This window comes from Thermothelomyces thermophilus, chromosome 1, assembly GCF_000226095.1.
Source record: "Thermothelomyces thermophilus ATCC 42464 chromosome 1, complete sequence".
NCBI lineage: Eukaryota > Fungi > Ascomycota > Sordariomycetes > Sordariales > Chaetomiaceae > Thermothelomyces > Thermothelomyces thermophilus.
The window spans coordinates 3,994,568-4,006,579 of NC_016472.1; the positions used below are offsets into that span (position 1 = coordinate 3,994,568).

Here is a 12,012-nt window from a genome sequence, read left to right on the forward strand (position 1 = left end):
TACGTAATTTTATGTACGTAGCTTATTTCGCATATTTTACATATGTTGTAAATATATTGAAAGTAGAACTAGAGCGCCCTCCACAGCTGGTTCATCTCGCCGTCGAGTTTAGGAGCTACACAGAGGCGTTACTCTAGCGAAGCTCTCTGCACCCAGCCACGGGCGCTGGCTTTGTGAATTCAATAGCAGCGATAACTACTGATTTTGAGCAGTTGTCGTATGTATGTACATACATACATACATACATACATACAAGGAGCTTGCTCCAGCACGTACTTGGTAAGGTCTGGCAGGTATGTATGCAACTACATACAGTACATACATACATACATACATACTTGAATGGCCCAATCAGCGGCCATGGCATTGCGAACGAGGCAGACACGAGTCGCCACAGTGCTGAGGCGCTTGGGGCTACCTGAGACTGGCAGCTCTGATTTGCCCTCGCTGTAGCGATCTGCGACAGAGGCTTTTCCAGCACTTAGGACCTGCCCAAGCAGCCACGCTTCTCCCAGCCTACTGTATGCACTGCACATTAAGCGCTCGCTTCCCGAGATTTTTGGCAGGCGTCTTCGTTCTCGCCGATTCCTGCTTTCAAACCACCAAACTCTAACCCACTAAACAAACGTGTTCTTGGGTACATTGATTACATCTTCCGAGCAAGCTGTAACGTATTTAGTACCTAATGAACAAGAGAATCTGTAATCACTAGTCTAATTTTGTTCATTCAAACTCTGGTAGGAAATGAAGGAATTCTAAGAGCATAGTCTAGTTTACCCTTGATCGCAATTAGGCATGATATTCGCTAGGAGGTCAAGTAATCTATGCTTTCGGGCGCGCTGTCCTCTTGCATTTTGCGCAATTTTGACGCTGGACCAGGCGGTCTCGGAGGAACATACCTACTCCAGACTCGAAGCGCGGGACGCGTCAGCGGCTAGTCGCATGGGTAGCTGAGACACCCGCCAGATGCTTGATCAGGGTACGGTATGCACGTCTCTTATGATGTCTGAGAAGAGAGGCATATGAAGTATGCTGCATAACTTCTCTCGACGAGTGTATACAGTACATCATTTCTTTTGAAAGGAGTTCGAGATGACGGATGCTAATAGGCAATGGTAGCTGAAAACAGCTTGAGAAGCTTACTATGAGCTTTATAAATTGCACAGGGCACTTCGAGATCCCTGATTTACTCTGAAGAAGTCATCATTCTGAACTCCGGGCAGGGCAAGAGCACAAAAGGAGGCTGACTATGGATCGCTCATAATCTGCGCAGCGGGCAGTCTACACTAGAAGAGAGCTACTCCGTAGCGCGTTTTTGTTTTGTTGATGTTCGCTAAACGCGTGTTGCTGCTTCTTGGCTCCGAGGCGACCGCTGGCGTCGCCCCATCACTATCAGCCGAGCCGAGTGTTGCAGGTCGGGTGCTGCAGGGATGGGAGCGGAGCTCTCGGGTGCCGGCGGTACTCCATAGTGTACCCCGCTTCTATTGCATCACAGCTCCCACCTACACTAGCTCGGACAGGGGGGGTTGTTCACACCAAACCCCTCCCTACACCAAAAGGGCCCGGACCCCTCCTGCTTGAAGTGCCCCGCGACAGGGACAACCAAGAGAGCTGAGTGGGGTCTTGGCGTGTTTCCGATGGCTGAAACCAGAAGCTCGGGCGGCAGGCATGACAGGCATGAGCGGCGTCCGACCAGGCAACGCATGATAATACCAGCCCAAGAGAGAAAGAACGTTCCTTCTCTATTCAACCCCAGGACGCTGGCAATTGGTTTGCTTGCAATTGCTTGTTACCGAGCAAGGTCTCTGCACTCCTGCTTTGTCCTCCACAGCACAGGGACCATCCACCCGTGTGACAGTGCTGATCTTCTAACTGGCCCCTCTCATCCCATCTGGAACCCACTTCCGGGTCTTGCAGGGCCTCCTATCCATCACCAACCGAGGGGCTCCTGAACAAGGTTTCGCTCCCCTTTCAGCTGAGTTCACTCGAACGACTGCCCCGCACTCGTATTTCTTTTCCTTTGTTCGCCCTCGTTCACTACCGTTTCCCCTTCCCCCTTCCTCTCTTTCCCCTTCCTCTCTTTCAACAACACGACTCGTCAGAATCCATCGGCTCTGGCAGTTAAGCACACCGTGAACATGGCGACCTTCAAACCCTACCCGTTCTTGCTCGGGTTCGTTATCCTCTTCTGCTTCGTGCGGCCTACGCTGGCCTTTGGCGCCGGCAACATTGCCAGCATCTCCAAGATCGAGGGCCAAAACTGTAAGCCATCCTTCTCCATTCATTCATTCTCCTCATTCTCCTCAGAAGGAAGAAGAAGAAGAAGAAATAAGGTCCCCTCATGGCCCTCCAATTCTGACGCTTTTCGGTTCTCCAGGGCGTCACGGTGATATCGAAGATGCTCTCCTCAAGATTGCCATGGCCCGCGTTGCCGGCGGCAAGAAGTTCGACAAGCTGATGGTCTCGCGCGTCTACTTCGGCAACTGGCTTCGCGACTACTCGCAAGCCATCGATGTGGGCACGGTCAAATCCGTCTCGGCCGAGGCCATCCGGCTCCTCCTGTGTATCCTCGGCTTCTTGACCTTTGGCTACGGAAGCGGCGAGTTCGAGGTGACGGCCGACCGCCTCGGCTGCTATCGTCCCGAGGACCACATCGATAACCCCAAGAACTACGCCGACAACCTGGATGCGAGACAGTACGACCGTCGCCTGCGCGGTCCCGTGGACGAGTCAGTCGAGCTGGCCATTGACGAGGAGACGGGCATGAAGAACTACATTGCGAACGAAAATGTCGGCATCATGACCTCGGCCAAGCATGTTCGCCGCCTGTTTACCAAGTGCATTGAGCTGGGGCGCTCTTACGGACAATCCCGGAACAAGGCGGAGCTCTACGAGGCCCTCCGCCTCATGGGCACCGGCCTGCACTGTCTCGAGGGTGAGCGCTTCCCAGTTGCTCTGCGACTAAAGTAAGTCGGATGGTTGCGGTTGCTGACCGGCTCGTCAGACTTCTTCGCTCACAGCAACTACACCGAGCTTGCTCTGATCGAACTGGGCGAGGACGACGTTTTCCCCCACGTCGGCCGGAACACGAAGATGAGGATCCCCGGTGCTCGCCACGAGGTCTATCCCCTCGTTACCGGCACCTTTGGTGGCGTCGACTTCCTGCACTCCGTCACCGGCGAAGGTACTGGCTTCCCCTGCTCAGCTGTTCCGCCTAGGAGAATCACGAGAAGCTAACTGGGCTCTATAGTATCCGACAAGATGACCCAGAGCGAGATTGAGGATCTCGAGGGAACCCTGAAGCAGAGCAGCAACAACGACACCAGCCTCCTCCGCGACCTGCTCGACAAGATTCCCGATGGCCTCCTCGGCGGCAACAACAAATCCAAGCTGGACGATATCCAGAGCAACGCGCAGGCCGCGCAGATGGAGAACCTGAGCGTCTCGCCGCGGGAACCCGAGGAGCTGACCAGATACGTCCAGGAAGTGTTCCGTCAGATCATGCCCGCCATCAAGTTCCATGACCAGCTTCTCCAGGACATCTCGGAGGCCATCGACAAGATCCCGGTGCTGCCCAAGATTGTGGAGCAGCTGGAGGAGCAGATGTCCATCTTTGTATTCCAGATCATGGCCCCGTTCGTGGTTCCGCTTATCGAGCAGATCAAGAACGAGCTCGCGACTGGCTCCAGCGAGATCATCCAGAGCAGCAGGGCTGAGCAGCACAACGTCTTTGAGGACGACAACGCCACCGACCCGACTCACTCGATGTTGGCCAAGGACCACTTTAGTAACGTAAAGCCGACCCTAATCAGAAGCTCGCATGTAGAATTGAGTTAGACTGACGCGACTTGTTTCCCGTCTCTGTAGATCCTCAACGAGATCGGCGGTCGCGCCGCCTCCAAGGTCGTCTCCTGGGTCGTCCCGCAGCTCATGGAGGCCTGGGACGATGACAGCGTCGACGTGGACCGCCTGCTTGACAAGATCATTTACGGAGTGTTCCACCATCCCGCGCAGCGCACCATGGGCCCTGAGGGGGCGTCCGAGGGCCGGGAGCTCATCTTCAACATGGTGCGCGAGTGGTGGGAGGACATGAGCGACGGGCAGCGCGACGAGTACCGGGGCAAGCTGAGCCGCGAGGGAGTCGAGAGAGGCGACAACCACCGCGAGGGCCAGCACGACTGCGGCCACGGCTGCGGGGGCAAGCTCAAGATGCACAAGAACTTCCGGAACGAGGCGCCCCAGACGGTAGAGGACCAGATCGCGGGCGCCGCCGCGGAGGCCATCATGGGAGGCGTCAAGCAGGGCCTGTCGCAGGCCGTGCAGAACGCCGCCGGCCGCCAGGAGTCGTCGGAGAGCAGCGGCCTGGGTGGGTTCATCAGCAGCGTCGCGGGCGGCCTCCTGGGCGGCGCCCTCAAGAGGGACGAGACAGAGTCGTACCAGGCCGGCGGCCGCACCGAGGACGGCGGGTACACGCAGACCACGACCGAGTACGGCTACTCCGGAGGCCGCTACGGCCAGGCCCAGTACACGGAGACGCAGTACGGCGGCGGCGGCGGCGGCCGCAGCGAGTACCGCCGCTACGAGCAGCGCGAGGATGATGACGGCCGGGTCCAGAGCTACGGATACACGGAACAGCGCACCGAGACGCGCTACGACAGCTACTCGGGTGGCTATGGCGGCCGCGAGGAGACCAGCAGCTATGGCGGCGGCGGCAGCGCGAGCGAATACATTCGTAGCTCCCAGCAGAGTAGCTACGGTGGCAGCGGCTATGGCAGTGGGTACGGTCGTCGTGATGAAGAAGAGAGCAGCGGCTATGGAAGTGGTTACGGTCGTCGTGATGAAGAGGAGAGTGGTGGTTATGGTGGCGGCTATGGCCGCCGTCAGGAAGAAGAGAGTAGCAGCTATGGAAGCGGTTATGGTCGTCGTCGTGATGAAGAAGAGAGCGGCGGTTATGGTGGTGGCTACGGCCGCCGTCAGGAAGAAGAGAGTAGCGGCTATGGAAGTGGTTACGGTCGTCGTGATGAAGAAGGGAGCGGCGGTTATGGTGGTGGCTACGGCCGCCGTCATGAGGAAGAGAGCAGTGGTTACGGCAGCGGCTATGGTCGTCGCCATGAAGAGGAGGGCGGTGGCTACGGCAGTGGTTACGGCCGCCGGCGCAACGACGAGGAGGAAGAGGAGGATGGCGGACGCCGGAGGTGGGGTTACTAGGGTGAACTCTTCCGGCCGGTCTCTTGTTGTGAACCTTGCTGTTGCATGGGCAGGACCGGTGCATCATGAACAGGACGGTGCGCTGTGTTTTTTTTTCTCGGGGTCTTGATTGTTTGTTGAATCTCCCTTTTCGAGGATACGAGCTCTCTCGGGGACGAATAGATGAAGGCAATCTGACAGATTTGCTCTCAAAAAAAGACTGATATCTCTTCCACCATGCACTGTATGTACATTACATACATTATCCCCCTCCACTGGATTCGCACAACGGAAAGCAATGGCGCGCTGATTCAAGAACCATCAGGGCTGTCATTGGCTTGTTTTGTGCCGTGGCCGCGGTGACGCCCACTATGACTCTCTGGGCAGGCGGCAACTGGGTGCCAGATATATTAATCCGGGGCATAGCGCATATCTTCCTTGATTTGTAGAGTACTAGTACACTAACCCCCTTCTCCACATGGGGCCACTGTTCGGTAGATCTGCCCGAAGTGCAAGTGCGGGGGGGGCCAAACTAGGTAATATCCTCCCGCTCTCCCGAGTGCGCGGACTAACCGTCATTGCTCCCAGAGGCTTGCACTCTATCGCAGGCCTTTTCCAATAAGGATGGGGCGTTCGGCGGTGATGATGCCGGTCGTGCGGGGCATACGGGGAGGGTAGATAGAAAATAACGACGCTGGTGTTTTGGAGAGGGGAGGGGGACTATTAGGGGAGGGAAATACAGGGGCAGGGGGTGAGACGGGTGACGTTCCGGCGGAACCTCGCGCTTGTCAAACAAGCAGCCCTGTTAGGTTGCTCTAGACTAGTGTACATACATACATATGTACATACTGTATGTACTGCACATACTTTAACTTGGTGCTTCCCTGTGAGCCGCCAGGAACATCACAACTGCAAGCGGAAAAGGCCCCATATACGGGGCGGCTTGTCGGGATGGCTCCCCCCTTCGGAACGGGTCTGACTTCCGAGGATTTTACCTGCTTCATTTGGGTATTCTGCGATGGCCTGTTCAACCCTTCCCCTGGCCGAACCGTTTCTTGGCTCGATCCTAGTGTACACTACACTACTCGTAGACTGCCTGCCCGACGATCCGCGGGAACGGGCCAGGAGTGTGGAGTGGAGACGGGCGGCGGTGATGTCGTGTAATTAAATATATAAGTGAGAGTGTTTTTTGACTGCCCCGGGTTCTGGTAGTTGAAGGGAAGTTCGATGCTCTCTGCTGTCGTCGCTCTCGTCGCTCTCGTCGGCATCCTCCATCCGTCCGCCTTTGATAACCCGCTCCCCGACTCAGTCAAGACGACGCATACTTGGCACCATGCATCTCTCCGCCACCACCGGGTTCCTCGCCCTCCCGGCCCTGGCCCTGGCCCAGCTCTCGGGCAGCGGCCAGACGACCCGGTACTGGGACTGCTGCAAGCCGAGCTGCGCCTGGCCCGGCAAGGGCCCCTCGTCTCCGGTGCAGGCCTGCGACAAGAACGACAACCCGCTCAACGACGGCGGCTCCACCCGGTCCGGCTGCGACGCGGGCGGCAGCGCCTACATGTGCTCCTCCCAGAGCCCCTGGGCCGTCAGCGACGAGCTGTCGTACGGCTGGGCGGCCGTCAAGCTCGCCGGCAGCTCCGAGTCGCAGTGGTGCTGCGCCTGCTACGAGCTGACCTTCACCAGCGGGCCGGTCGCGGGCAAGAAGATGATTGTGCAGGCGACCAACACCGGTGGCGACCTGGGCGACAACCACTTTGACCTGGCCGTGAGTTGCCTCCCCTTCTCCCCGGACCGCTCAGATTAGATGAGATTAGACTTTGCTCGTAAATCGGTCCAAGATTCCCTTGACTGACCAACAAACATCATACGGGCAGATCCCCGGTGGCGGTGTCGGTATTTTCAACGGTAAGCTGGTGCCCCCGGACCCCTCCCCGGACCCCTCCCCCTTTTCCTCCAGCGAGCCGAGTTGGGATCGCCGAGATCGAGAACTCACACAACTTCTCTCTCGACAGCCTGCACCGACCAGTACGGCGCTCCCCCGAACGGCTGGGGCGACCGCTACGGCGGCATCCATTCCAAGGAAGAGTGCGAATCCTTCCCGGAGGCCCTCAAGCCCGGCTGCAACTGGCGCTTCGACTGGTACGTTGCTTTGACATACCGGAACCCAATTCCTCCAACCCCCCCCCTTTTCTCCCCCAACTCCGGGGGTAGTCGGAATGTCGCGACTGACCCTATTTCAGGTTCCAAAACGCCGACAACCCGTCGGTCACCTTCCAGGAGGTGGCCTGCCCGTCGGAGCTCACGTCCAAGAGCGGCTGCTCCCGTTAAGAGGGAAGAGAGGGGGCTGGAAGGACCGAAAGATTCAACCTCTGCTCCTGCTGGGGAAGCTCGGGCGCGAGTGTGAAACTGGTGTAAATATTGTGGCACACACAAGCTACTACAGTCCGTCTCGCCGTCCGGCTAACTAGCCTTGCTGCGGATCTGTCCATCTTCGGTCCGAACTGTCCGTTGCTGTTTTGGCTCGGTGCCTCATCTTCTCCCAACCTAGTCAAGAATGAATCGTGAGAGAGGCTGAGAGAGATAAGATCGACTTCAGAAATCCAGGGTTGAAAGCAATAAAAAAAATTCCTGTGGGATGAATATCTCGTGATGCAACGACCCTCCTAGGAAACCTTGACGAAATTCGCTGACGGCAAATTCTTCAAAGACTCGTTAACCGGTCGCCCGTAGTGGTCCTGTTGCCCCAATCCGTTTGTGTTGAAATGACATTGCGCGTAACGCCGGACTCATATCAACTGCGTACCGAAAGCCAATCCCTCCCCAAACACGCCCTCTCTAATAAGCTCTCCCAAACAAGACCTCTTGAGACAGAAAATACGCCCAGATGCTGAGGACTTGACAAGCCGGGGGGGGGGGGGCTTGTCAAGTGCAAAAACTTGCCCATTTCATGCTGGTATCAAAAAAACAAAAAAAAAAAAAACATTTCAAGTCGCGGATGCCCCATTTACATTGCTTGCGTGCGCCAATAGAAACTTGCAACACGTCAGTGTCATCTTGCACGCCTTGGTCCAGCCCTCGTCCTGCGACACACCCAGGCGGATGCTGAAGTCCCCAATCTTGTCCCCCTCGATGCGATAGGGCAGGCTCAACGGGTTGCCCTCGGCGGCCGTCTGCGCGTACACGTGGGCGCCGAGCTGGCGGACCAGCTCCAGGAAGGCGGTCATGGCGTTGTCGAACTTGCGGTGCATGAACGCCAGGCCGAGGGGCATGTCGCCCGACGAGTAGAGGTCCAGGACGTGGCGCTTCGGCGGCGGGGGCGGGGCGCTGCGGCCCGTCATGCCGCCCAGCCGGCTGGACGACGACGGGGACGGCTGGTCGTAGCGTATGATGCGGGACGTCGAGCCCATCGGCTGGAGCTCGTAGCCCTCGAAGCGGAAACCGAGCTTGTCGGCGACGGTGTGGAGGAGCAGCAAGGCGTGGCCCCACGCGGCGTTGATCTCGGGCCAGTCGACCGGGTTGCTGGCGAGCCGGCCGAGGCGGAGGCCGTTGATGGTGGCAAAGGTCCCGTCGTGGCTGATCCAGAAGGTATCGTTGTAGACGTTGCTGCGCTGCAGCTTCTCCAGCTGGCGCGAGTCGTGGTCGAACTTACTGTTGATGCTGTCCCGCTCGTTCTGGAATTCGGCGAGCCGGCTCGCGAAGGCGTTGCGCTCGCGCCAGAACGCTTCTTCCTCGGCGTCCAGCTGCCGGCTTTCTTCCTCGAGCGCGAGCAGCTCGGCGTCGAGCGCTTCCTTCTCTCGCTCCAGCTGCCGGATCTCTTCGCGCGCCGCAGCCTCGGCCTCTCGAGCTCTCCGGAGGGCCTCTTCCTGCGCCCGCACCTCGTCGTCCGTCGGCGCGCCGGCTTGTAACTCCTTCAGGTACGCGATGTAGGCGTCTCGCTCGCGCGCCGTGATCTCGAGCTTCTTCTGCAGCTCCTCCAGGAGCACGTCTGTGCAGTCGACGCAGACCGGGTGGTCAATGTCGGAGCGGGCCGAGAGGATCTCGAAGAGCTTGGTAATGCGCTCCATCTCATACGACTTGGTTGCGTCATCCTCGTCCGCGGGGCTCTCGGCGGCGCTGCTCGGTGGTTGTGGAGAGGCATCCGGCACCGGCACCTGCTGATTCCTCTGGACCGCGTGGTTCGGGGGCGCGATCTGGGACTCGGTCAAGTAGATGAAGGACATGGCAGCAGAGCTGTCACGCGGGTGGCCATCGCCGCGTCCCGGTCCACCGCCATGGCGCTTGAATATCGGCGAGGGCGCATTGCGTGCAGCGCGGTCGTAGGTTGCCTTGCGGGCACGGTCCAGCGAATGCAAGGAACGCGGGGCGGCCGGCTTCTTGGGCGGTTGTTGGGAATGCGTTGCTGATACACAAGAAGTGAGCAATGCGTTCGTCATGGCCAAACCGGCGAGCAGGATGCATGCATCGGGGGTTGCGCTCACCGACGAGCAGGTCATACGCTGCCGGGTTCAGGTCCTCGAGCGAACTGTCGAGCCGGAGCGGAGTACGGCACTTTTGGCAATACATGGTTTGAGCGCACCGATGGCATCCCTGAGCCGGGGAGAAGAGAATGGGTGTGGGTGCTATGTTTCGTGTGCTAGATGCCTTATGGTGCTGGCGTCTTTTCGAGAAATAGTTATCCCGGTTTGTGCTGTTGCTCGAGGTTATTTACGGTTTAGAAAGTCAGTTCGCGCTGCCGCGAAGGTGCACAGCTCGGTGTTTCCGTCAGCGTTATTTCCCTATCAGTACAGTACATCCGGTACCGTAGTGTAGTTTCGGAGAACTTAAGTACATACCTGCCTGGGCTATCGGGCTGGAGCCGACTAGGTAGTGGTATCGTATGTATGTACGGAGTACATGCGTACTCGTAAGGTAAGGTAAGTAGTTTTCATGGAAGCAACGTTCAACGTCACCTATCAGTGCTATCACCCTCCAGTCCGACGCTGGCGGTCCCGCTGAATCGGGTCCCCAGCCATCTGACAACACCCTTGTTCGCTTGTGCCTGCCACCCCCCCAAAGGTTATCGTCATGTGCCGCCGCTTGGCCCAAGCGTGCCCGCATCCAGGCAGGGGAGCCAAGGAAGGCAACGCAATCCTCAGCCGCTTACAGCCTCCCAACTCCAACCAACGACGACATACTCCGTGCCTTCGAGCTTTTTTTTTTTTTTTTGACATAGAGCTGGCCCGTCTCACCCCGCCCTTTCGGTGAGTACCGTGAATCGAAGCCTTTAAGAGAAGCCTGCTAGAGCCACGATTCCTACCCCTTGCGACGAGTATCGACGAGTCTCCGACACACCGGAAACGACCGATTGCGCTCCTCACTCTAAACCATCCATCGCCATCACCGCCTGCGCCTTCTAATCGAATCGCATTCAGCTAGCGGATCTTACAAGAGGAGGATTATCTTGGGACTCTAGTTTGCGCTTCGGAGAATAATCCTGTTATTCTAAGCCCGAAATGGCCAACCCACTCGACACCGACGCCGGCACCGAGCTGTTCAAGCACTATGAAACCGAATTCCAGCTGGTCCAGGCAGATCTGGTGCAGAAGCTCGACCAGATTTCGGAGCTGTCAGGGGAGCCGAGGAAGGCGGCAATGAGCGCGGCGGAGCGGGCGCTGGAAGAGACGGGCGAGCTGCTCGACCAGATGCAGATGGAGAAGCAGAACATGCCCTCGGCACAGCGGGCCGCCATCAATCGGCGATTGCGCGACTACAAGACGGATGTGGATGGCTATCGGCGGAGGCTGCGTACCCTGGCGGATGACAAGAGCGCTCTGTTCGGAGCCCGGTACTCGGACAACCCGAGCTCCTCGTCAAGGGACGCTCACTATGAGCAAAGGCAGCAGTTGCTGTCAGGTTAGTCCCCCAGCAGCTCAGTTGTTTTCTTTTGTTTCTTTTTTTCTTCTTTTTTTTATACGAAAGAGGGCGTGGGACGGGTTTCTCGGGGGAACATGTGGCTGACAGCGTTCGTAGGGACTGAGCGGCTGGACCGCAGCACACAGCGACTCAGGGCCAGCCAGGCGTTGGCAAACGAGACCGAGGCGATCGGAGCCAGCACGCTCGCACAGCTGCAACAGCAGCGCGAGACCATCGAGCACACCACCAGCGTCCTCTATGAGAGCGAAGGCTATGTCGACCGCAGCATCAAGAGCCTCAAAGGGATTGCCCGTAGGTACGGACATTCGGCCGTCGCCGTGCGGAAACCGGGAACGCTTACTGACGTGGTTTCAGGATGGCCACGAATCGGATAATCACCGTTGCCATTATTACGGTTTTGGTTCTTCTTATCATTGCGGTCATTTTCAGCAAGTTCAAATGAATCATATTGGTTTTCAGCAAGCGGGTCTATTTTACATGCCGAGGTTCGGCAGTTCGGACGAGATGAGAGTATTCGGAGCGTGTTGGAATGGAGAAGGCCCGAGTCCAACGAGACCTGCCAACCGGAAGAGAGGTAGCAGCTCGACTCCCGGGCTCACTGACCTACGCAATGTAATAATTGTCCCTGGACAATGCTGAAGTGAACCAGTCGACCGTATGTTGCATCTTCTGCTAGGAAAACATACTCGGGCTTGTTGAACAGGCGCTTCGACGTCCTGCCCGATTGGTACTTGAAAACAGTCGCTGATTAGGACCCAGTTGAAGTGTTCAGAATGAAACTGTTCAGAACGAAATGGTACAGAACTGTAGTATAGTATATGGGAGTGATATCACTACGCACCCTGCTGCTGTGGGGACCGTGGGCACCTCCCGCCCCACCTGTTCTATTGTGTAGGTGTTTAGTATGTACGG

At 57.6% G+C, this 12,012-nt stretch overlaps 4 protein-coding genes across 4 annotated transcripts; 3 read left to right on the forward strand and 1 right to left on the reverse strand.

Moving 5' to 3' along the window:
* Positions 1-2,045: 2,045 nt before the first annotated feature.
* Positions 2,046-5,329, forward strand: MYCTH_2296183 (uncharacterized protein). Its single transcript, XM_003659274.1, has 5 exons — positions 2,046-2,262; positions 2,378-2,935; positions 3,005-3,184; positions 3,251-3,792; positions 3,868-5,329. Exons 1-5 carry the CDS (start codon positions 2,139-2,141, stop codon positions 5,206-5,208), a joined length of 2,745 nt encoding a protein of 914 aa, XP_003659322.1. The 5' UTR covers positions 2,046-2,138; the 3' UTR covers positions 5,209-5,329.
* Positions 5,330-6,480: 1,151 nt separating this feature from the next.
* MYCTH_76901 (glycoside hydrolase family 45 protein) lies at positions 6,481-7,655 on the forward strand. Its single transcript, XM_003659275.1, has 4 exons — positions 6,481-6,952; positions 7,062-7,092; positions 7,200-7,326; positions 7,428-7,655. The coding sequence occupies exons 1-4, from the start codon at positions 6,521-6,523 to the stop codon at positions 7,513-7,515; spliced, it is 678 nt and encodes a 225-aa protein (XP_003659323.1). The 5' UTR covers positions 6,481-6,520; the 3' UTR covers positions 7,516-7,655.
* Positions 7,656-7,843: 188 nt separating this feature from the next.
* Positions 7,844-9,946, reverse strand: MYCTH_2296191 (uncharacterized protein). Its single transcript, XM_003659276.1, has 2 exons — positions 9,666-9,946; positions 7,844-9,586 (listed from the first exon to the last, which is right to left on the reverse strand). The coding sequence occupies exons 1-2, from the start codon at positions 9,748-9,750 to the stop codon at positions 8,172-8,174; spliced, it is 1,500 nt and encodes a 499-aa protein (XP_003659324.1). The 5' UTR covers positions 9,751-9,946; the 3' UTR covers positions 7,844-8,171.
* Positions 9,947-10,323: 377 nt separating this feature from the next.
* MYCTH_2313651 (uncharacterized protein) lies at positions 10,324-11,887 on the forward strand. Its single transcript, XM_003659277.1, has 3 exons — positions 10,324-11,079; positions 11,197-11,395; positions 11,455-11,887. Exons 1-3 carry the CDS (start codon positions 10,680-10,682, stop codon positions 11,540-11,542), a joined length of 687 nt encoding a protein of 228 aa, XP_003659325.1. The 5' UTR covers positions 10,324-10,679; the 3' UTR covers positions 11,543-11,887.
* Positions 11,888-12,012: the final 125 nt, after the last annotated feature.